We start from the raw sequence: 22,868 nt of genomic DNA on the forward strand, positions 1-22,868 counted from the left end.
TATGCTTACCCCCTGGCCGTGTACCCCCGACCCCATGTGTTGATGTCACGCTGTTCTTTTGGAGGTGTTGCCGTTGTCTCACAGGCGTGCGCCGCGGTACCCTCTCTCGCTGCCGTGTCCTAGCGGTCAGTCCAAATGTCCAGGACTAAAGCCGACGAGGAAGACTACTGGCACAGCTCCAAGTTCAAGGCTTTCACGTTCGATGACGACGACGATGACGAACTGTCTCAGGTACTGGGGGTCTGTCGCCTTTATTCCAGGTTGTGACGAGGTGAATCCGTTCTAAGCGGCTGTCTGTCTGTCTGTCTCGCAGCTGAAGGAGTCCAAGCGCGCCGTCAACAGCCTGAAAGCCATCGTGGATGAGGATGATGATGATGGGGAGAAGTTTTCGTGGAGCGGTGATCTGGTGGGAAGTGAGTGATGCCCGGCGGGGGTGGGGCGAGCGGTGCCCGGCGGGGAGTACGGCCGTCTCTAGATGTTTGAGGTCTCGTCGGTGGGACTGCTGTAAGCAGCACAGACGATGTAGGTTTATTTCTGCAGGTATATCCTGGTCCGTTAGAGAGACCGCCTCGAACATACGCACAGGGGCTGAGACTCGAGACCTTCCCCAGAATAGATCCCGAGCCGACGCTTCATCCTTCACCAGATCTGGATCTTCGCACATACTGAGCAGCTTCTTCAAAGGTGGGTCAGGCTGTCCCTTCCCCCGGCCACAGTGCACACGCATGTGCGTGTAACGTTGTCTCTCCTGCCCCCCTGATGCCGACCCCCCAAGCAGCTCTGTATATTTATTCCACTGTCGCTGATCTTGTGCAGGGAAGTCCAGACCTGAGAGACTTCAGTCGCTTTCTGAGGGTAAATATCCCTTTACGTTGTTGTTAGTTGTGTATGTTTGTGTTGTGTACGTCATTGTTTGTTGTGTACGTTGTTGTGTACATTGTTGTGTATGTTGTGTAGGTTGTTGTGTACGTTGTGTATGTTGTTAGTTGTGTACGTCGTTGTGTATGTTGTGTACGTTGTGTACATCGTTGGTAGTTGTGTACGTTGTTGTGTATGTTGTGTACGTCGTTGGTAGTTGTGTACGTTGTTGTGTATGTTGTGTATATCGTTGGTAGTTGTGTTTGTTGTTTGTTGTGTACGTTGTTGTGTATGTTGTCCTGACTTTCTTTGTATTTTTCAGCGTTTCTTCATACGAATGTTAAGAGCTTCGCTCCAGAGCTACGCAAACCAAAGTCTGAGTATCAGGTATCTCCCGAGGGACGGAGGGGTTTGGGGGAAAGGAACCAACGAGGGGCAAATGTCTTGAAAGAGATGTTGCTGTCCTGTGTTTTGGGGGGAATGTGTGATTTAGGGGCAGTACAGCGGCCCTCGGCCCTCACCTTTGTACTCGTTTTTCAGGATTACAGCGGGGACTGGAGCATCGAGGACAGCGTTCGGCGAATGCAGAAGGGCAAGGTAGGCGAGGGACCAGGTGTGATGGTGGAAGAAGTGGGATTATTCTTTGTATCAAACAGGGGGAAATCCGAGGAGAATTGTGGCCCCAACTGTTACTGAAGCAGTCGGTCTGCAGAGTCTGGGGGATGCTTTTAACCCTTTCATTTCTGCTGCTCCCCAGAACTGCTCCCTGGAGAGATTCCGGTCCCTGAAAGAAAAACTGCAGCTTCTGGATGTGGCGGTCAGACTGCACGATGGCAACGTCATCACTGCTGTGAGTGTCTAGGATGGTTACGATGGGAGAGGGCGTAGTGCCCGTCGAGGTTGGTTAGGATGTGAGAGAGGGTAGTGCCCGTCAGGGTTGCTTAGGATGGGAGAGAGGGTAATGCCTGTCTGGGTTGGTTAGGATGGGAAAGGGGGTAGTGCCCATCGGGGGTTGCTTAGGATGGGAGAGGGGGTAGTGCCCGTCTGGGTTGGTTAGGATGGGAGAGGGGGTAGTGCCCGTCGGGGTTGGTTACGATGGGAGAGGCGGTAGTGCCCGTCGGGGTTGGTTACGATGGGAGAGGCGGTAGTGCCCATCTGGGTTGGTTAGGATGTGAGAGAGGGTAGTGCCCGTCAGGGTTGGTTACGACGGGAGAGAGGGTAGTGCCTGTCTGGGTTGGTTAGGATGGGAGAGAGGGTAGTGCCCGTCGGGGTTGCTTAGGATGGGAGAGGGGGTAGTGCCCATCTGGGTTGGTTAGGATGGGAGAGAGGGTAGTGCCCGTCTGGGTTGGTTAGGATGGGAGAGAGGGTAGTGCCCGTCTGGGTTGGTTAGGATGGGAGAGAGGGTAGTGCCCGTCGGGGTTGCTTAGGATGGGAGAGGGGGTAATGCCCATCTGGGTTGGTTAGGATGTGAGAGAGGGTAGTGCCCGTCAGGGTTGGTTACGACGGGAGAGAGGGTAGTGCCCGTCTGGGTTGGTTAGGATGGGAGAGAGGGTAGTGCCCGTCTGGGTTGGTTAGGATGGGAGAGGGGGTAGTGCCCGTCTGGGTTGGTTAGGATGGGAGAGAGGGTAGTGCCCATCTGGGTTGGTTAGGATGTGAGAGAGGGTAGTGCCCGTCAGGGTTGGTTACGACGGGAGAGAGGGTAGTGCCTGTCTGGGTTGGTTAGGATGGGAGAGAGGGTAGTGCCCGTCGGGGTTGCTTAGGATGGGAGAGGGGGTAGTGCCCATCTGGGTTGGTTAGGATGGGAGAGAGGGTAGTGCCCGTCTGGGTTGGTTAGGATGGGAGAGGGGGTAGTGCCCGTCTGGGTTGGTTAGGATGGGAGAGAGGGTAGTGCCCGTCTGGGTTGGTTAGGATGGGAGAGGGGGTAGTGCCCGTCTGGGTTGGTTAGGATGGGAGAGGCGGTAGTGCCCGTCTGGGTTGGTTAAGATGGGAGAGGGGGTAGTGCCCGTCTGGATTGGTTAGGATGGGAGAGGCGGTAGTGCCCGTCTGGGTTGGTTAGGATGGGAGAGGGGGTAGTGCCCATCTGGGTTGGTTAGGATGGGAAAGAGGGTAGTGCCCATCTGGGTTGGTTAGGATGGGAGAGAGGGTAGTGCCCGTCTGGGTTGGTTTTGATGGGAAAGAGGGTGGCGTGTTGCCTGTGGTCCGTGTTGCTTAACTTGTCTTTTATTTTTAGGTTTTAATATTCCTGAAGAAAACCTTAAAATCCGGTGAGGGGGGTTTATTTGTTTCCTTCGGACCAACAGCATTCTGCATTGTCATAGCACTAGCTTAGCCTGTGGCGCAGCATAGTAGGGCTACCCACAGGATGTAACGGCTCAACTAAGCTTTTCACAGATTGTCACAAAGTGTGTGAAGCGTGTAGTCTGTGACCGAAACACTTCAAGCAGAATGAGCCTTCCTGTGGAGTAAGATGCAACAAAGATCACCCTGTTGGCATGAAGTGTGGTGGTGTCTGCCTGTGTGTGGGACGCGGGGGGCCGTGTCTGCCTGTGTGTGGGACGCGGGGGGGGGGTTGACTGTGTGTGGGACTTGGGGGGGGTTTGACTGTGTGTGGGACTGGGGGGGGGGGTTGACTGTGTGTGGGACTTGGGGGGGGGGGGTTGACTGTGTGTGGGACTCGGGGGGCCGTGTCTGCCTGTGTGTGGGACGCGGGTTGGCGGTATCTGTGTGGCGCATGGCCGGGCAGTAAAGTGTCAGTGTTATTTGCAGAGATCCTGTTCCGGGAGCTGGAGCTCAGAGAAGTCGCCCTAAGACATTTCATCCACTTCTTGAGGGAGACGTCTGAGCACCAAATCCTGATGGATCTGCTGAGGTGAGCGTTGGGGCCACCAGCCTGCGCTGCATGGGGCGCTAACCGGTCGGCTGTTTGATGTGGGGGTAATTTGGGCGCAGACTCACCCCGCTGGTACTGAAAAGATGGGGGTTTCAGCATGTCTTACACCGGCTGTTTCCATCGTTGTAGGTTCCTGGAGCGCGCGGAGGAGCTGGCGGTGAGTGCGGGGGCCACGCGGTTGGCGGTCTCAGGCGTGTCGGTAATCGTGTCAGTAAACATTTCCCGTTCTCTCAGCTTTGTAAATATAGAGAACATTTGAATATCGGCAACGCGGACGAGCGCAGAGACTACCTAAAAACCCACTGTATCAGGTCAGTGTCTCATCCAGGGGTATCTGGTGGCTGCGCATGCCCACCCCTGCCTGCATCCACTCATTTCTAACTATACTTACTCTGTGTCCCCTCTCTCCCCCCCTCTATACTTGCTCTGTGCCCCCCCCCCAGCCTCCCTTTTTCCCCAGAGGACGCCTCCCATGTGCAGGACCATTACACGTTACTGGAAAGACAGATCATCATAGAGGTGAGACGGCTCCCCGCGAGCCCCGGACCCGTCCCTGTGGCTGCGTTTTAGGCGTCGGATACATTGCCTTCCTGTCTCGTAGGCCAACGACCGGCACCTCGAGGCCGCCGGACAGGAGCAGATGTTCCGCAAACACCCCAGGAAGGCATCGCTCCTCTTCATGCCGCTCGTTACCACTCTGTTCTACTGCTGCATTTACCACTATACGGAGGGCGAGGTAGGGTGACTGCATGACCGTTACGGTGCGGTGGTAGAAACGGCGGAAATGCCCTAACCTGTCTCTCTTCACAGGGCACGTTCAGCAGCCCCGCCAACCTCCGCAAAACATTCAAGGTGAGAGCCGGGGTAGTCGCTGAGTGGTGAGGTGGAGGGGTCGGTAGCTGCTGAGGGCGGTGGGTTGTTTGGGCTGATGAGGAAGGCTGACGTCTTCTGCGTTTCCACCCCTTGTGTTGGCAGATTCCAGAAAAGTTGTTCATATTGACAGCGCTGGCGGCCCGTGCGAAGCTTCACGCGTGGAGTGACGTGGACGCCCTCTTTACCACAAAGGTTACATTCCGTGTCCTGTCTGCGCTCTCTCCTCCGTCTGCATCCCCCATGCATCTCTCCTCCGTCTGCAGCCCCCATGCGTCTCTCCTCCGTCTGCAGCCCCCATGCGTCTCTCCTCCGTCTGCATCCCCCATGCGTCTCTCCTCCGTCTGCATCCCCCATGCGTCTCTCCTCCGTCTGCATCCCCCATGCGTCTCTCCTCCGTCTGCAGCCCCCATGCGTCTCTCCTCCGTCTGCATCCCCCTTGCGTCTCTCCTCCGTCTGCATCCCCCATGCGTCTCTCCTCCGTCTGCAGCCCTCTGCGCTCTCTCCTCCGTCTGCATCCCCCATGCGTCTCTCCTCCGTCTGCATCCCCCATGCGTCTCTCCTCCGTCTGCAGCCCCCATGCGTCTCTCCTCCGTCTGCATCCCCCATGCGTCTCTCCTCCGTCTGCATCCCCCATGCGTCTCTCCTCCGTCTGCATCCCCCATGCGTCTCTCCTCCGTCTGCAGCCCCCATGCGTCTCTCCTCCGTCTGCATCCCCCATGCGTCTCTCCTCTGCACCCTCTCCTCGGTGTCTGTGTGTCCCTCTGCACTCTCTCTCCGCTCCTCTCCCCCCTGGCTAGATTATGATCTCTGGTCTGTTCCTGGCAGAATTGGCTGGGTTACATCAAGAAACGGGCTCCTGTCGGCTTTCACCGGGTGGTGGAGATCCTGCACAAGAATGGAGCCCCAACTCAGGTGGGTGACGGATCAGGGAGTACCCCGCAGTGCTGCCCGTCCACGTCTGTATGCTCCTCGGGGCGCCGTTAGTTTTGGGGTGATATATACACACTTGTCTTTTAACATATATGTCAGCTGAGCATATCTTGCATTTGAAGTAAAAAAGTTGGTTCTGTATATTTTTAGGTTTGAGGCCACCGAGGTCTCCTGTTCACTTGTTATCCGTGTGCTTATCATGCATGCTCTGCCCTCTGAGGGTGATACTGCAGACATATCTATGGAAATGTCTGTCCCTTTGAGTGGACACTCACACTTGCCCTGATAACGGTGGCGAGGAGTGAGTAAACGGAGCTGATATTTCTCCCCCTCGTATTGGGTCATTTATCAACGAAGCGCCTGCATGTGCTGTAGCGCTGTGTGTGGTCATTAACCTGTTGGTGCCTGGGCTGAGTGTACTTCCTGCCACCGTCTGCCCGCAGGTTGTACAGGATTACGTCCGGCTGGTGGAAGACAGCGAGACCAGACTAGCCCTGGGAAGCAAATACAAGTGCCACGACGTGGTGATCGATGTGAGTGGGGCTGCGCGTGCACGGCGCCGGGGCCCCGTCTGGTGGGTCGCGTCGCCCCCTGTTGGTAAGATAAAACGCTCTCTTTGTCCCCCCCAGACGTACCGAGACCTGAAGGAGCGCCAGCAGCTGATGGTTTATCGCTGTAAAGTGGAGCGCGGATCTCCCGAGGAGCACAAGATCGACCTGATCCTGAGCAACACGGTGAGGAGCCGGGCGGCGTGGCCTGGACTGCGTGTGCTAAACACGTGGTGCAGGATCCTGGGGGCCCCGGGCGCCATCTCCTCGGGGGGGGGGGTGTATTTAGGCGGTTTTCGGTCGTGGATTTCAGTCTCACGTCTGATTTCTTTTTTCCCATCCAGCAAATCCGGTGGAAGAACTGACGGGCCGGAGCCCCTCGCTGCTGATAATAAAGAGCCGTTTCTATCACTCCCGCTCTCCGTGTTGACTGTTTGTAGGATAGCAGAGGGTTGGGTTGCGTGTGTGAAAGGTGTACATGCATGTAGACAGGGGCTTAGCGTGTGGCATATTTACACGTATAGTTACTCCACAGAGAAGAAGCCACCACGCAGACACATTTCTCCAAGGTGTTTATGTGAAGTGTCAGCTCTGTGGCAAAGAACACCTCGCCTGCTGCCTCGCTGGAGCCCCCCTCCTCACACTGCCCCTGAAGCTCTTTAACGGGGTCCGTTAGCAGGACATGTATCTGCATCAGGGTGAGGCGAAGCAGGCTGAAGGTGGTGGGAGTTATATTTCAGTATAGAGCCTTATCCACATGCGTGACATGCTGCAGTTCTGTGTTGGGTAGGTATACTGGCAGCTGATAGAAAGCATGGCCACTGCCACGGCGTAGTGAGTGGCAGGGGGGACACCGGACTAACGCTGTTTAATTCATACTTTAACACGGGGTGGGTACAGGGAAAGGGGTGCCCTCTTTTTCACCCATCAATCTCCAGCTCCGTGATGCAGGAACCGAGGCGCTGTGCCCAAGTAAAACATGGCGGCGGGGACTTCCGCTGTAATGGCTTCCGGCTGCTCTGATTGGCTCTCTGGGTTGCTGCTACTCCTTCAGTCATTGGGTGTCTGTACATACCCCCAGCGTCACGCACTGTGACTGGCTCTACTGTTGCTCTGGTAACGGTTGTGTAGTACTCTGTTGCTATGGATACAGTCAGGGGCCTCGCGTGGAAGGAGCATCCCGTGGGTAACGTGATCGGGGGCGGGGGGTCGCACGGGCCGGGTCTCGCTTACCTCGGGGATTAAATACCCCGTTTAACCCCTCGCTTCGATAACTGCCCCGTGACCCGACTCCAGCTTAACCCTGTAGCCGCTGAAGCCCCTCCGGTTGAATGACTCCTGCGGTGCGTGGACCCCACTGTCTCTCCGCTTCCAGGGCTTCTCTTAACCCGTTAATTCCGGTGAAAGCGATCAGTAGATGAGGGCATTATTTGCCCGGGATTGGTTAATGTTAACCCCTTCAGTGTATGAGGATGACCTGTACATGTATGTGCCCTGCGTGGGGCAGTCATTGAAGCCGTGTTCCCTTCCCCTGCAGATCACGCAGCACCCCAGGATCTCACGGCCGGACTGACTTCGCTGCAGCCGGAGTGTGGGGCGGGAGAGCTGCCGGGAGAGCTGGTGAAGCGGAGGCTCCGTCTGGATCTCACCGCCTGCGCCCACGCCCTCTTCTTCTGTAAACTCCTTCTCTACACCAGGTGAGCGGCCGTCCGTGTCCTGTGCTGGGTGGCGGATGTGGTCCGGACTGCGCATGGCGGGGGGGTCACTTCTCGCAGTCACTCTGCGGAACGTGCCGAGCCGTGGCGTGCTCACGAAACAGGAGCTTATATTATGTGTTTATTATATGTGAGTGCACACGCGATGTATGTTTTTATATGTGAGTGCACACACGATGTATGTTTTTATTATATGCGAGTGCACACGCGATGTATGTTTTTATTATATGTGAGAGCACACGCGACGTGTGTTTTTATTATATGTGAGCACACACCCAATGTATGTTTTTATTATATGTGAGAGCACACGCGACGTATATTTTTATTATATGTGAGTGCACATGCGATGTATGTTTTTATTATATGTGAGTGCACACCCAATGTATGTTTTTATTATATGTGAGTGCACACGCGATGTATGTTTTTATTATATGCGAGCGCACACGCGATGTCTGTTTTTATTATATGTGAGCGCACACGCAATGTATGGGATATGAGTAGCTGCTTTCTTATGCTTCAGGCAGCCGGAGAGAGCAGGGTGGATACGTGGCACCGCTCCCAGGAGTCCACCGTCACGGGCAGGCGCCGGGCTCCGCGTGGGCATCATTGGCGCCGGGCGGTTGGGCAGGCAGTTGGCGCGATATCTGATCGACACGAGTGGATTACGAGCGGAAGAAATTCGCATTTCCACACGCAGACCGGAGACACTAGGTACGGAGACACGACGGCTCTGCGCACGCGCCACAGATGCAACATCACACACGCAGACGCAGCATCGCTCACACACACGCGTGTGCTCCCGCATACATATCTAGCTGGAATCTGTGGTCAAAGTGGCCTTTAATGTGTTGTGGAGAGGCCGAGGTCACGCACTCTGGGATCATCACATGATAAATTACATGACCTGTTTGGACATGCCTGTAATATCTTCCACTGTAATGTCTGAGTAGACCGCGTGCCGCCGGGATGTGGCGGGTATTCTCCGTGTCTCTGATATGTTTACCTTCCTCTGTAGGTGACTTCCGGGAGCGAGGCGTGATCTCCTCCTACGATAAAGTGGCTCTCGCCTCCTGGGCGCATGTCCTGTTTCTGTGCTGCCTGCCGTGTCAGCTGCCCGGCGTGTGCGCGGAGATCGGGGATCACGTGGGACAGGCGTGTGTTGTGTACAGCCTCGTGTCTGCCGTGCCTCTCTCCAGGTACCACGCGTGGAGTCGTGTTTTGTGGCTTTGCCAGAGCGGGGTGATCCATGTCGCTAACGCTGTGCTTCGCTCTGTAAGGTTGAGGCGGTTGCTGGGCCCCGTGTCCCTCGTCAGACCGGAGTACCGGAGCGCAGGGGCCACGAGGGGCCGGACCGGAAACTGCATGACAGCGGCCCTGAGAGACCCGGATCTCCTGAAATCCACCAATCCACGCGACTCGAGAGGTGAGAGAAACCGACTCGCTTCCCATACAGCCAATCCCAGCACCGTCTCAGCCTGTCCTGAAAACACATTACATACAGACCCGCCGCTGTCTGACCAGTCCTGATACCGCAGTCACATCCCCTACATTACATACAGACCCGCCCCTGTCTGACCAGTCCTGATACCGCAGTCACATCCCCTACATTACATACAGACCCGCCGCCGTCTGACCAGTCCTGATAACGCAGTCACATCCCCTACATTACATACAGACCCGCCGCCGTCTGACCAGTCCTGATAACGCAGTCACATCCCCTACATTACATACAGACCCGCCGCTGTCTGACCAGTCCTGATACCGCAGTCACATCCCCTACATTACATACAGACCCGCCGCTGTCTGACCAGTCCTGATACCGCAGTCACATCCCCTACATTACATACAGACCCGCCGCTGTCTGACCAGTCCTGATACCGCAGTCACATCCCCTACATTACATACAGACCCGCCGCTGTCTGACCAGTCCTGATAACGCAGTCACATCCCCTACATTACATACAGACCCGCCGCTGTCTGACCAGTCCTGATAACGCAGTCACATCCCCTACATTACATACAGACTCGCCGCTGTCTGACCAGTCCTGATACCGCAGTCACATCCCCTACATTACATACAGACCCGCCGCTGTCTGACCAGTCCTGATACCGCAGTCACATCCCCTACATTACATACAGACCCGCCGCTGTCTGACCAGTCCTGATACCGCAGTCACATCCCCTACATTACATACAGACCCGCCGCTGTCTGACCAGTCCTGATACCGCAGTCACATCCCCTACATTACATACAGACCCGCCGCTGTCTGACCAGTCCTGATAACGCAGTCACATCCCCTACATTACATACAGACCCGCCGCTGTCTGACCAGTCCTGATACCGCAGTCACATCCCCTACATTACATACAGACCCGCCGCTGTCTGACCAGTCCTGATAACGCAGTCACATCCCCTACATTACATACAGACCCGCCGCTGTCTGACCAGTCCTGATAACGCAGTCACATCCCCTACATTACATACAGACCCGCCGCTGTCTGACCAGTCCTGATAACGCAGTCACAATCTGTCCAGTGGTTACCTCGACCTCTCCTGTTTATCAGGTGCTGTCCGCATAGTGAGCAGGTTTTCTGAGACGTCTCTATATGCAGCTCTGAACACATGCAGAGAACGCGGTCTCTGCCACAGACGGTCTCTGCGTGTCCTGAATGCTCTGCTGCAGGGTGCTGAGACGTGGGGTGAGACGTCTCGCGGATCCCGGCTCCGGACAGAAGACCTTGTGAGTGCAGAATGCGCTGCCTCGCTCTCTGAGGGCAGGTGAGTGAACCCTGTGGCCCCTGCGGCCCCATACTACCACACTGGGGCAACAAGTGAAGAGATTGGGATCTCACTGGGGGGTCTCCGGGGGGGGGGACTCCTAATCTCTGCTGTCCGTATATTCACCATTCATTGAGTTCCTTGTTCTGATTGGCTCTCATGTACCGTGTTGCTCCCTTGCAGTTTGTTCCCGTGGTTTGACCTGAGCGCGGTGCAGTCCAAGGAGACGCCACTGAGCCGGCACGTGGCGCGATCCCCTCGGCTCCAGGAAACGTTGGCGCTGCTGTATTTCGCGGTTTTAGGGGGACATACTAAAACGAATGACAAAATGGAGTGCCCATAGACTATAATGGGGAGGAATGCCCATAGGATATAATGGGAGGAAAAATAATCTTGTTTTTTAGAGAAAACCCTCTGACATATCATATAGATCTTTGGCACATATACTCCCCTAGTACACACACATGATATAAAACTCATATTAAGTGGGATTATAGCTGTTTTCTATGGAATGGCAGGTGAATGACGGTATTGAGTGAATGCCCATAGGATATAATGGGAAGGAAATCAAACCTGTTTTTCAGAGAAATCCATCTGACATATCATATAGATCTTTGTCATTTTGAACACTGGTGACACTTGTAATACGTTGGTCACCAGAATGAGGAATCTGCACTCACACCAAAGGAACTCTGGTGCTTAACTGTGCCAGGAAGGGCCAGCTCCCCAGTAGATCAAAATAAATAAAGGCTCCAGGCACTCAAGGGTTCCAGCTCAGGCAGATTTATTAAAGGAAGACAGCAACAGCGTTTCACCCTCACAATGAGGTCTTTATCAAGTTGATAAAACTGTTATTTTGTTGAATTGAGTCCTCACACAAGTATGCCATCCACTCTTCTCTGATAAAACATAAGTTTGCCAGTTGGTAACAAGCAGCTGCAATAGACAATAATATGTCACAATTGTCTTTTGCTCTTTCTTTTTCCTTCGTGGAATCTATCACCTCCCTGGTATTAAAAAGGACTACACCAAGGCACCAGTGCTGTCCGGAGCCCCAGGAATCCGTGTTAAAAGGAACCAACAAAATGTCTTTGTTTAAGGCGACATTTTCCCCCAAGAAGCTGTAGAAAATGTCTGCTCTTCCTCGCACCAAACTTTGGTAAATGTAGGTGGGGCATCAAAATCTTTTCTGTAAGGTTTCTCTGGCAGATGAAGTTGCTTATGGCTTCTTCAATAGCTTCATCCCAAAGCCATTGTCCGGGATCCAGTGTTTTCAAAATCTGTTCTTTTACTGTTTCTAGCAATTTGTTATCTGAATCTGTTGGTGGCAGCTTCCAGGGGGTTAAGTCATCCCGTGCAACAAGTTCATTCATTTCATGCCCATCCTTCTTTGGCGTTGAATGTTTAGGCAGTTGGCCCAAGGATTTGATGGAAATATCAAACTCAATCATGGCTATATGACTATGTGGCCGGTATAACTGAGCTGCAAAAGCAAATTCTGCATTTCTCACCACTAACTAAAGTAAACCATCTCATACTTCCAGGCAATAGGAAGCAACTTCGAATAAAGTAAACATTGCCCTAGTAAATTAGATAAATGGCTTAAATGTTATAATGAGGCTTAAAGTGATATTTATTAACTAAAATAAACTGAGATAGTGGGTTCTATCCAATTATGTGAGATAAATCAGTTATTGTTTTTTTGTGGTTGTATTTCCGTCTATGGTATTCAATGAGCTGAGATAGATTAATTTAAGCCTCTGGATAGAGCTGGATATTTCAATATGCTGATTTAGACCTGTGTTAAACTGGACCAAACTAGGCTTATTCGGCTGTTAAAACATTCACAAATTAGCCCTGAATAATACATAATTAAATTGGTAAGATTTCTTTAAAGGATGTGATTAACCCCAGCGTTTATTTTACAATGCTTTCCAAAAAACTACCAGATAAATTTCCATCTTTATTCATCTATAATTTCCTACCAACTCATTCAGTGCATCCCACAAATTATATATTGAGTTTTTAGAGGACAAGTAGGATCTTATATACACAAACCATTTAATATTGAAAACAAATTCTAAAAAATGCGAAAAAAATACCATTCTTTTCACAGTTGCTTCTATTAAAAAATATACATAGCCAGTGTAAAGTAAGTAGAATAAAAATCTAACTTTATTTTGGTATTTACCTTGATTTTGGAAACACCTCCTATGCCTGGTATTTATATTTATTTTGGTAGTTACTGGGCAAAATATGAAAGATGTGCATCACTGTTTTCAAACATATATATACTGTATTGGCTCGGATATAGGCCGCACCCTAAAAGTTTGGTGCTTTTTTAAAGAAAGTTTTTTCTTTAAAAAAGCACCAAAAAAACATGCTGCCACTCTGTCTCCCCCCCCCCCGAGATATGCTACCACTGTCCCCCCCCCGAGATATGCTACCACTGTCCTCCCCCCGAGATATGCTACCACTGTCCTCCCCCCGAGATATGCTACCACTGTCCTCCCCCCCGAGATATGCTGCCACTGTCCCCACCCCGAGATATGCTGCCACTCTCCCCCCCGAGATATGCTACCACAGTCCTCCTCCCTCCCCGAGATATGCTGCCACTCTCCCCCCCTGAGATATGCTACCACTCTCCCCCCCTGAGATATGCTACCACAGTCCTCCTCCCTCCCCGAGATATGCTGCCACTGTCCCCACCCCGAGATATGCTGCCACTCTCCCCCCCTGAGATATGCTACCACTCTCCCCCCCTGAGATATGCTACCACAGTCCTCCTCCCTCCCCGAGATATGCTGCCACTGTCCTCCCCCCCGAGATATGCTACCACTGTCCTCCCCCCGAGATTTGCTGCCACTGTCGGGCGCTAGACCCCGAATATAGGCCGCACCCCCACTTTAAAGACTTAAGGTGAGGGAAAAAAGTGCAGCCTATATTCGAGCCAATACGGTATATGCAGCTATACTGCTGTTTAAAGGTATACAGTGCCCTCCACTAATATTGACACCCTTTGTAAATATGAGCAAAAAATGCTGTGAAAATTTGTCTTGACGTATGTTTCCATTGATAGTTTACATTTTTTAGTACATCTGGGTGACTTGGAATAGGAAGTTGTTCAACCATGACTTCCTGTTTCACAGGGGTATAAATATTAGGTAACACATAGGCCAAATTCCCTTGGTCATTGATCATAATGGGTAAAACCAAAAAATATGGCTGTGATGTGGGGCAAAAGATTGTTGAGCTTCACAAAATGGGAAATATTTTTTATTAGTGATATTGTGGATGGAAGGGTATGTCTTTTTGCAGATGACACAAAAGTTTGCAACAGGGTTGATGTTCCTGGAGCGATAAGCCAAATGGCAAATGATTTAGATAAACTGGAAAAATGGTCAGAGCTGTGGCATTGATAAAGTAATGCACCCGCGCATAACAACCCAAGGGCAGAGTATAGAATATTTGATACGGTCCTAACCTCAACATGTGAGGAAAGGGATTTAGGGGTAATTATTTCAGAGGATATGATTTAAGTTTTTAAATACTTAAAGGGAGTTTATTTAAAAGGAGAAACATCAGAAAATATTTCTTAACTGAAAGAGTAGTGACTTCATGGAACAGCCTTCCATCAGAAGTGGTAGATGTTAATACAGAGAAGGTGTTTAAGAAAGCATAGGATAGGCGTAAGGTTAAGATAGATATAAGATAAGGCCAGGTACTAAGGAAAGTTTTAAGATGTTGGGCAGACTGGATGAGGCGAATGGTTGTTATCTGCCGTCACTTTCTATAAGTGGCTTTAAGAAAATGGCAAAAGCACTGAAAATGCCCACTTCCACCAGTGAAATAATTAAGGAGTTCCAGTCAACTGGAAATGTTATGAATTAACCTGGAAGGAAGAGTATGTGTGTCTATATTGTCTCAAAGCACTGTGAAGAGGATGGTTCTAGTCGCAAAAAAAATCTCCAGCTGAAGAATTGCAGAAATAAGTTGCGTCTTGGGGTCAGAAAATCTTCAAAACTACAATCCAACGTCACCTACATCACCACAAGTTGTTTGGAAGGTTTGAAGAAAAAAGTTTCTACTCATCCAAAAACAAACTGGCTTCAGTTCGCCGGACACTACTACAACTTCAGATAGAATCGGGTTCTATGGTCGTGTGAAACCAAAGAAGAGTTTTCTTGCCAATAAACACCAGTAGTGGGTTTGGCGCACACAGAGAGGTAGCCATATGGAAAAGGACCACATGCCCACGGTTAAATATGGTGGTAGCTTTTTTTAATGTTTTGGGGCTGATAAAATCCAGGTCCTACTATGGCCATCGCTGTCCCCTGATTTGAACTCCATAGAAAACATGTGGACAGTCCACCAGCGTCCACCTTGAAATTTAAAAGATGGGGAGAGATTTTGTATGGAGGAATCTGAGATCCCTCGCCATGTATTCTCCAACCTCATCGGGCATTATAGAAGACTCAGAGCTGTTATCTTGGCAAAGGGAGGTAAGCACAAAGTATTAACTAAAAGGGTGCCGATAATTCCGCCACACGTATATTTCATTTTTTTATTTTTTTTTAAAAACCTGTGTTATGTTTGCAATTGTTTGATATCCATGATAGCAGAGCATTTCTGTGTATTATTTGAAGAAAAGATGAAAGGGTTAAACAATAAAGACAAATTTTCACAGCATTTTTAGCTCAGTTTAAACGAAGGGTGCCTATATTCGTGGAGGGCACTGTATACCTTTATACAGCAGTATAGCTTTTTCCGGCCACTTTTGTGGGTTAAACTCCAAGCATATTATATATATCCCAGTAACCCAGTTTAGCCCAGTAACTATCAAAATAAATACCAGCCATATGAGGTGTTTCCAAAATCAAGGCAAATACCTAAATACATTTATTTTTTCTTACTTTGCACTGGCTATGTATATTTTGTAATAGAATAAACTGTGAAAAATTGAATTTTTCCTATTTTTTTTTTCATATTACATAATGGTTTATGTATAAAATATTTTTTTCAAATGAAGATCCTACTTGTCTTCTAAAAACACAATATATAATTTGTAGGGATGGACTGGAAATGGAAATCATAGTTGAATAAAGATGGAAATTTATCTGATATTTTTTGGAAAGCATTGTAAAAAAAAACCCCTGGTCATTAACGGGTTAATTACAGCCTTAAAGAAATCTTACCAATTTAATTATGTATTATTCAGGGCTAATTTGTGAATGTTTTAACAGCCGAATAAGCCTAGGTTATACTGGCCACATAGTCATATAGCAGTGATGGCGAACGCGTGGCACGCGTGCCGCTGTTGGCACGCCGAGCCGTCTTTGTGGGCACGCCGTGACTACAGTCATACACTGTAGTCACGGCGTCCCGCGGACTACATCTCCCACAGTTCTCAGTGCTGAGCTCCGGGCGACTGGATACGACGTTTATATCCAGCCCCGGCGCTCAGCATAAACAGCTGTGCGCCGCCGCACTGCACGGACTGCGAGCGGCAAGGAAAGTTAGAACGGAAGAAGCAGAAAGTAGGAAGCAGAAAGGAGTAAGGGGAAAGGAGGAAGTGGAAAGAAGGAAGGGGAAGCAGAAAGGAAGAAGAGAAAGCAGAAAGGAGGAAGAAAAGGTAAGATTTGTGGAGAACCAAGGTGGGTGGGTGGTTGATTATTGGGGGGTCTGATGTGGAGAACGAAGGTGGGTTAGGGGGGTCTGATGTGGAGAACAAAGGTTGTGGGTGGGTCTGATGTGGAGAACAAAAGTTGTGGGGGGTCTGATGTGGAGAACAAAGGTTGTGGGGGGGTCTGATGTGGAGAACAAAGGTTGTGGGGGGGTCTGATATGGAGAACAAAGGTGGGTTGGGGGGGTCTGATGTGGAGAATGAAGGTGGGTGGGGGGGTCTGATGGTAGATTTGTGTGTGCATATACATATGGTAAGGCATATGTATGGGCACTTGGGCAGGCATATGTGTGTGTGTGTGTATATGGCAGCTGTGTATATGTGCGTGTATGTGCATACGTCTATGGGCAGTGTATATGTGTACGTGTGTATGGGCAGTGTATATGTGTACGTCTGTTTAATAGAAAGCTCTGTTATTGTGTTTTTCTTTTTAAACAAAAGCTGTTAATTAGTTTGAAAAACTGTACGAATTGTTTTTTCTAAACTAAAACCTCGTTATTCAGGTTTAATTGCAGTGTTGGCACTTTGAAAAAAATAAGTCGTTTTGGTTTGCAGTTTGGGCACTTGGGCTCAAAAAGGTTTGCCATCACTGTCATATAGCCATGATTGAGTTTGATATTTCCATCAAATCCTTGGGCCAACTGCCTAAACATTCAACGCCAAAGAAGGATGGGCATGAAATGAATGAACTTGTTGCACGGGATGACTTAACCCCCTGGAAGCTGCCACCAACAGATTCAGATAACAAATTGCTAGAAACAGTAAAAGAACAGATTTTGAAAACACTGGATCCCGGACAATGGCTTTGCGATGAAGCTATTGAAGAAGCCATAAGCAACTTCATCTGCCAGAGAAACCTTACAGAAAAGATTTTGATGCCCCACCTACATTTACCAAAGTTTGGTGCGAGGAAGAGCAGACATTTTCTACAGCTTCTTGGGGGAAAATGTCGCCTTAAACAAAGACATTTTGTTGGTTCCTTTTAACACGGATTCCTGGGGCTCCGGACAGCACTGGTGCCTTGGTGTAGTCCTTTTTAATACCAGGGAGGTGATAGATTCCACGAAGGAAAAAGAAAGAGCAAAAGACAATTGTGACATATTATTGTCTATTGCAGCTGCTTGTTACCAACTGGCAAACTTATGTTTTATCAGAGAAGAGTGGATGGCATACTTGTGTGAGGACTCAATTCAACAAAATAACAGTTTTATCAACTTGATAAAGACCTCATTGTGAGGGTGAAACGCTGTTGCTGTCTTCCTTTAATAAATCTGCCTGAGCTGGAACCCTTGAGTGCCTGGAGCCTTTATTTATTTTGATCTACTGGGGAGCTGGCCCTTCCTGGCACAGTTAAGCACCAGAGTTCCTTTGGTGTGAGTGCAGATTCCTCATTCTGGTGACCAACGTATTACAAGTGTCACCAGTGTTCAAAATGACAAAGATCTATATGATATGTCAGATGGATTTCTCTGAAAAACAGGTTTGATTTCCTTCCCATTATATCCTATGGGCATTCACTCAATACCGTCATTCACCTGCCATTCCATAGAAAACAGCTATAATCCCACTTAATATGAGTTTTAGATCCTGTCTCTGTACTAGGGGAGTATATGTGCCAAAGATCTATATGATATTTCAGAGGGTTTTCTCTAAAAAACAAGTTAAATTTTTCTCCCATTATATCCTATGGGCATTCACTCAATACCGTCATTCACCTGCCATTCCATAGAAAACAGCTATAATCCCACTTAATATGAGTTTTAGATCCTGTGTCTGTGCTAGGGGAGTATGTGTGCCAAAGATCTAAATGATCAGTTCTTCTTTTCCCTTCCATTATAGTCTATGGGCATTCCATTTTGTCATTTGTTTTAGTATGTCCCGTCTTAGGGATTCACACCATGGACGTGGAAGAGTCTGATAACCCGCGTTACCCAGACGACGGACGTGGAGGAGTCTGATAACCCGCGTGGACGACGGACGTGGAGGAGTCTGATAACCAGCGTTACCCGGACGACGGCTGTGCACAGGACAGGAGGGGTCTTTAGTCACCCCAATAATACATAGAATGTTTTACTTGGCCCCGCCCACCATCGCCGGGATCCAGGCTGCTCATTCGTCCAGCTGCTCCAAGAGCTTTTATTTGGCCCCTGGCACCGTGTTCCGGATCACTCTAGGTCTGTTCCATGGCTCTGCCCCCGGGCCGTGTACACATGTGGTTCTGCGTGTTACACGTCACTGGTCCAGATGTCACAATTTACTGTTAAATTAGTTACATACAAGGGCATTTGGGCAAATGGGGTGGAATCTGTCACCACGCGTGGAAATAAAGACCACACAGGAAACACCTGCAGATTCTTTCTTTACTTCTCGTTTTGCACCCAAGTCATTGTGTCCCCGGCTCCTGGTGGCCCCCGGCTCGGTGGTTACGGCCCCTGCTGCTTGATGAACTGATTGTATGTGAGCGAATCATACGTGGCTCCCGTCTGGGATTTCTGCTCCAGGAACAGCCCCACATTGTCTCGGCGGGGTAACGAGATGCTGTGACTCCACGGAGCCTCTGTGATACCCAGCAGCTCCCTGACCAGCCTGGAGATGGTCTGCAGAGGGTTAATAAAGATGGGATCAGGGCTGGGTGAGTGACACTCGGATCCCAGGGGCGGAGGGTTAGCGGGCGCGCTCTCGGATGCCCGGGGCGGAGGGTTAGCGGACGCGCTCTCGGATGCCCGGGGCGGAGGGTTAGCGGGCGCGCTCTCGGATGCCCGGGGCGGAGGGTTAGCGGACGCGCTCTCGGATGCCCGGGGCGGAGGGTTAGCGGACGCGCTCTCGGATGCCCGGGGCGGAGGGTTAGCGGACGCGCTCTCGGATGCCCGGGGCGGAGGGTTAGCGGACGCGCTCTCGGATGCCCGGGGCGGAGGGTTAGCGGACGCGTTCTTGGATGCCCGGGGCGGAGGGTTAGCGGGTGCGCTCTCGGATGCCCGGGGCGGAGGGCTAGCGGGCACGCTCTCGGATGCCCGGGGCGGAGGGTTAGCGGACGCGCTCTCGGATGCCCGGGGCGGAGGGTTAGCAAGCGCGCTCTCGGATGCCCGGGGCGGAGGGTTATTGGACGCGCTTTCGGATGCCCGGGGAGGAGGGTAAGCAGGCGCGCTCTCGGATGCCTGGGGCGGAGGGTTAGCGAGCACACTCTCACATCCCCGTGCTGAGTAAAGGTTTGCCTGCACTCACCTTCATGTGCTCAAAGTCAGTGACCCCGATCTGTGGGAGTGTGGAGCAGTTTACGTGGATGAGCTTCCTGCCGCTGATGTCGTTATCTCTAATGCAGGCCTGAGAAATTAGACACGCGAGTAACAGACATCATACAGACAATGTGGGGTAACAGTGTGCGACATTATGGTGCCAGGGGGTATAGGGCGGCACGGTGCGGCGGTATGGTGCCAGGGGGTATAGGGCGGCACGGTGCGGCGGTATGGTGCCAGGGGGTATAGGGCGGCACGGTGCGGCGGTATGATGCCGGGATGTGTCATGCTGTGGGGGCGCCGTTTACCTCGTACTGTGGAAAGCCCCGGTGCCGCAACCAGCCCCCCACTTCCCGACTGCTCCATCGCACACACTCCGGGCTCCGCAGCTCCATTCCTCCACGCGTCCCTATGGCAACGCTCCCTTCCGCTGCTCTCTATGGCAACGGGCAGCTGGCCCCCGGAAACAGCTCTACGAACCTGCCTTTACTTCGGCAACCCTCGGCTATTTTCGTACAGCGAACAGCTCCGGGCCAGGTGCCTGTGCTATGATTGGATGAGCTGTCAGTGGCTGGATGTCAGGCTCCTCCCCGGTGATTGCCGAGCGCTTCCGAGGCAAAGAAGTCTCATGATGTCTGTGGCTGAGGGCGCAGCATCTATATCGGGGGCCCCAAGCGGAACCGGGGGCTCCTCACACAGCCCGGAGCCACGGCCAGCAGGTGAGCGACGCTCCAAGATATATAGCCTGGGGGCTGCTGCCCACTGCCGGGATCACAGATACCATAGAGCATGGCAGCCCAGTGCCCCTTCAGTCAGTGTCCGCTTTAGGTACAGTGAGAGCGGAAAAGACTGAAGCGGCGGTTCTGCCTCTCGGATCCCTTTTACTTATTCATTGTTTGGGATAGTTTTATGCTCATCCCCCTTTTCTTGGATGTGCCCGCTCTGCTTCCACTGGGAGTCTATTCCATGTATCCACTACTAGGCTCCCTCCCACTGATGTGCCAGTGCGCTGAGTCTTTCAGATGGTAACATTTGCAAATCTCGTATTAGAAACATATTCAAACCTATTCAAATACAGCAGGTGTGCGGAAACTCGCCGGGGGGGCTCACTGGCAGGTGTGGGGGGTGACTTGTCGGCAGGTGTGGGGGGTGACTTGTCGGCAGGTGTGGGGGGTGACTTGCCGGCAGGTGTTCGGAAAGCAGGAGGGGGGCTTGCAAGCAGGTCTGGGGGGGGTGCCACTATCACATTGCTGACCACAATGGCTGAACTCCGTTGCCCTTCACATGTTGCTGCCCCAGCCTATGGTGTTGCCCCCATGTGCCGCCCCCCCCAGATGTCCCCCTGTGATGGGGTAACAGCTGCCTCCACGGTCGGTGCGTCCCCCTTCACAGCAGCCATTTGTTACCTGCGTCTGTAATTAGCTATGTTGCATCTGCCTCCCCTGGGGCAGTTAATTCCCGCCCCCCCGGGATGAGGGCACATTTATAGCATGCTTTGTGCAATAATTACATCATGTGAAGCACAAGGGCCGCTCAGGGAGCACACTAACCCCCCAGACCCCCGTTACATACGTGTTCCGTGTTTATAGAAGAAATGGAATGTTTTGTGACTTGGGGCAGGTGGGAGATTATTAAGGGGCAGCATCACCTAAACCCCGCGTTTAGAGGACGGGAGGACAGGTGAGCTGCTGACGGTAACAACCACGTCCCGCTCTGTCTTAGAGGCTCCTGACGGAGGACCAGATGCGAACGAGAGGGACCCTGCTGCGTGTTCCCCGGATCAAAGCGAGAGCGTGGACCCTGCCCGGTAAGTGTACAGACTGTGGGCGGACATCGCACTCGCCACGCCGGCACTCTGTGGGCGGACATCGCACTCGCCACGCCGGCACTCTGCGGGCCGGACATCGCACTCGGCACACCGGCAATCTGGGCGGAAGGGACACGTCTGTACACAGGACACGCGGCAGCGCATATAATCTGTGTTATTGTTGAAGGTCTCCCGGTTCTGAAGTCCTGCCGGCTGAAGACCCCTTAACATGTTCCGTGACGGATCAGACCGAGGAGCCCACGCTGCCCCCGACGAGCGAGGTAAAGCTACCTCATGCGTGTGATCAGTGAGTACAGAGAACAGAGAGTCACACGCATTGTGTTTCCCACCCAGCAGGAGGAGCCCGCCCCCTCGGAGCCCGCCCCCTCGGAGCCCGCCCCGCTCGATGTGCTCATGATCCAGTCTGAATACATGGGCTCTGTGAACGTTCTGAAAGTGGATAAGAGTGTGAGTGGCTCGGAGAACGGCCGAGGTGAGTGGCAGGTTGGCAGGGACTGGGCTGTCGTGGGCTGAATGTGGCCGAGGCTAATTTTGGGTTTATTTTTCTGTAGCTCCGCCTCCTCCACTAGCCCCACCCACCACCTGGACGAGCGCCAACGTGCGAGAGTTTAAGGCCCGCATGGCAAGCGAGAAGCACGGGCAACTGGTTGTCCGCAGGGGCGAGGTGGTCACGGTCAGAGTGCCCACCCACCCAGAGGGCAAACGGCTCTGCTGGGAGTTCGCCACGGACGATTATGACATCGGCTTCGGGATTTACTTCGATTGGACGCCGGTGACCAGCACGGCCGTGACCCTTCAGGTCAGCGAGTCGAGCGACGAGGAGGAAGAGGACGAGACGGAGAGTCCCTGTGAGTTTCCAGCCTCTGCTTATAGTGCCACAGGTGCCACACGGCTGATAATGGCCGCTCTCCGCGGGGGCCGGAGGACGCCTCGCTCTTCCAGCTCTGAGTCGGGTTGCGTGGTTTGGTTTTTGTGGCCCGATATATATCGCTTCACATCCGTCTCGCGGCAAATTATTGGGGAGGGGTTTAGTGACTGGCGGAACCCATTGGCTGAGCTGCAATGACAAGTAGCCCCTCTCTGACCCAATGTGGGCGCAGAGCATGCTGGGAAACGCTGGCCAGTGAGGACGGGCATTGCACTGGTTGCTATGGTACCGCTCCCCCCCCCCCCCCCGCGTTCGGGTTATTTAAAGGGTTAATTCTCCTGTCCTTGATTTGCTCTTCTTTTTCCTCTGTTGCAGGGCACAGCCGGGAGGGCGACGTGGAGCGTGGCTCCGTGTACCGGTTGCGTAGCCGGTACGGTGAAATCCTGGCGGTTTACCGCAGAGACAGCCATCGCGAGGTGCAGGCGGGGAGCCACGAGTACCCTGGCGAGGGGGTATATCTGCTAAAGCTGGACAACTCCTACTCGCTCCTGCGCAATAAGACTTTGTATTTCCACGTTTACTACAGCAGCTGAGGGCCGCTGGGGGCCGGGGCTGGACCGGTGGACTGGAGCGTGGCGTGTGCGAACCCGTGTGCGTGTTAGA

The 22,868-nt window shown here is 51.9% G+C and overlaps 3 protein-coding genes across 12 annotated transcripts; all 3 read left to right on the plus strand.

The window, feature by feature from the left end:
* The first annotated feature begins 135 nt into the window (after positions 1–135).
* Positions 136–6,464, plus strand: LOC149275935 (spermatogenesis-defective protein 39 homolog). Of its 10 annotated transcripts, none has more exons than XM_089504087.1 (19): positions 136–231; positions 314–413; positions 541–684; positions 817–855; positions 1,181–1,245; positions 1,399–1,471; positions 1,650–1,708; positions 3,089–3,122; positions 3,625–3,727; positions 3,878–3,905; positions 3,983–4,059; positions 4,192–4,267; positions 4,350–4,484; positions 4,559–4,600; positions 4,724–4,813; positions 5,447–5,533; positions 5,995–6,084; positions 6,181–6,285; positions 6,444–6,464. In XM_089504087.1, exons 1-19 carry the CDS (start codon positions 136–138, stop codon positions 6,462–6,464), a joined length of 1,464 nt encoding a protein of 487 aa, XP_089360213.1. The 10 variants fall into 10 exon arrangements, with proteins under 10 accessions (XP_089360213.1, XP_089360212.1, XP_089360216.1 ...); XM_089504086.1 differs by having other exon boundaries at positions 1,399–1,455; positions 1,616–1,708; XM_089504090.1 differs by lacking the exon at positions 6,181–6,285 and having other exon boundaries at positions 1,399–1,455; positions 1,616–1,708.
* Positions 6,465–7,849: 1,385 nt separating this feature from the next.
* On the plus strand, positions 7,850–10,936 carry LOC149275936 (NADP-dependent oxidoreductase domain-containing protein 1-like). The gene is made up of 6 exons (XM_089504123.1): positions 7,850–7,944; positions 8,335–8,525; positions 8,830–9,010; positions 9,092–9,237; positions 10,380–10,593; positions 10,777–10,936. The coding sequence occupies exons 1-6, from the start codon at positions 7,850–7,852 to the stop codon at positions 10,934–10,936; spliced, it is 987 nt and encodes a 328-aa protein (XP_089360249.1).
* Positions 10,937–21,610: 10,674 nt separating this feature from the next.
* On the plus strand, positions 21,611–22,798 carry LOC149275937 (protein TMED8-like). Its single transcript, XM_089504124.1, has 3 exons — positions 21,611–21,809; positions 21,889–22,209; positions 22,581–22,798. The coding sequence occupies exons 1-3, from the start codon at positions 21,611–21,613 to the stop codon at positions 22,796–22,798; spliced, it is 738 nt and encodes a 245-aa protein (XP_089360250.1).
* Positions 22,799–22,868: the final 70 nt, after the last annotated feature.

This window comes from Sceloporus occidentalis, unplaced genomic scaffold, assembly GCF_023333645.1.
Source record: "Sceloporus occidentalis isolate IW3139 unplaced genomic scaffold, rSceOcc1.0.p SCAF_256, whole genome shotgun sequence".
NCBI lineage: Eukaryota > Metazoa > Chordata > Lepidosauria > Squamata > Phrynosomatidae > Sceloporus > Sceloporus occidentalis.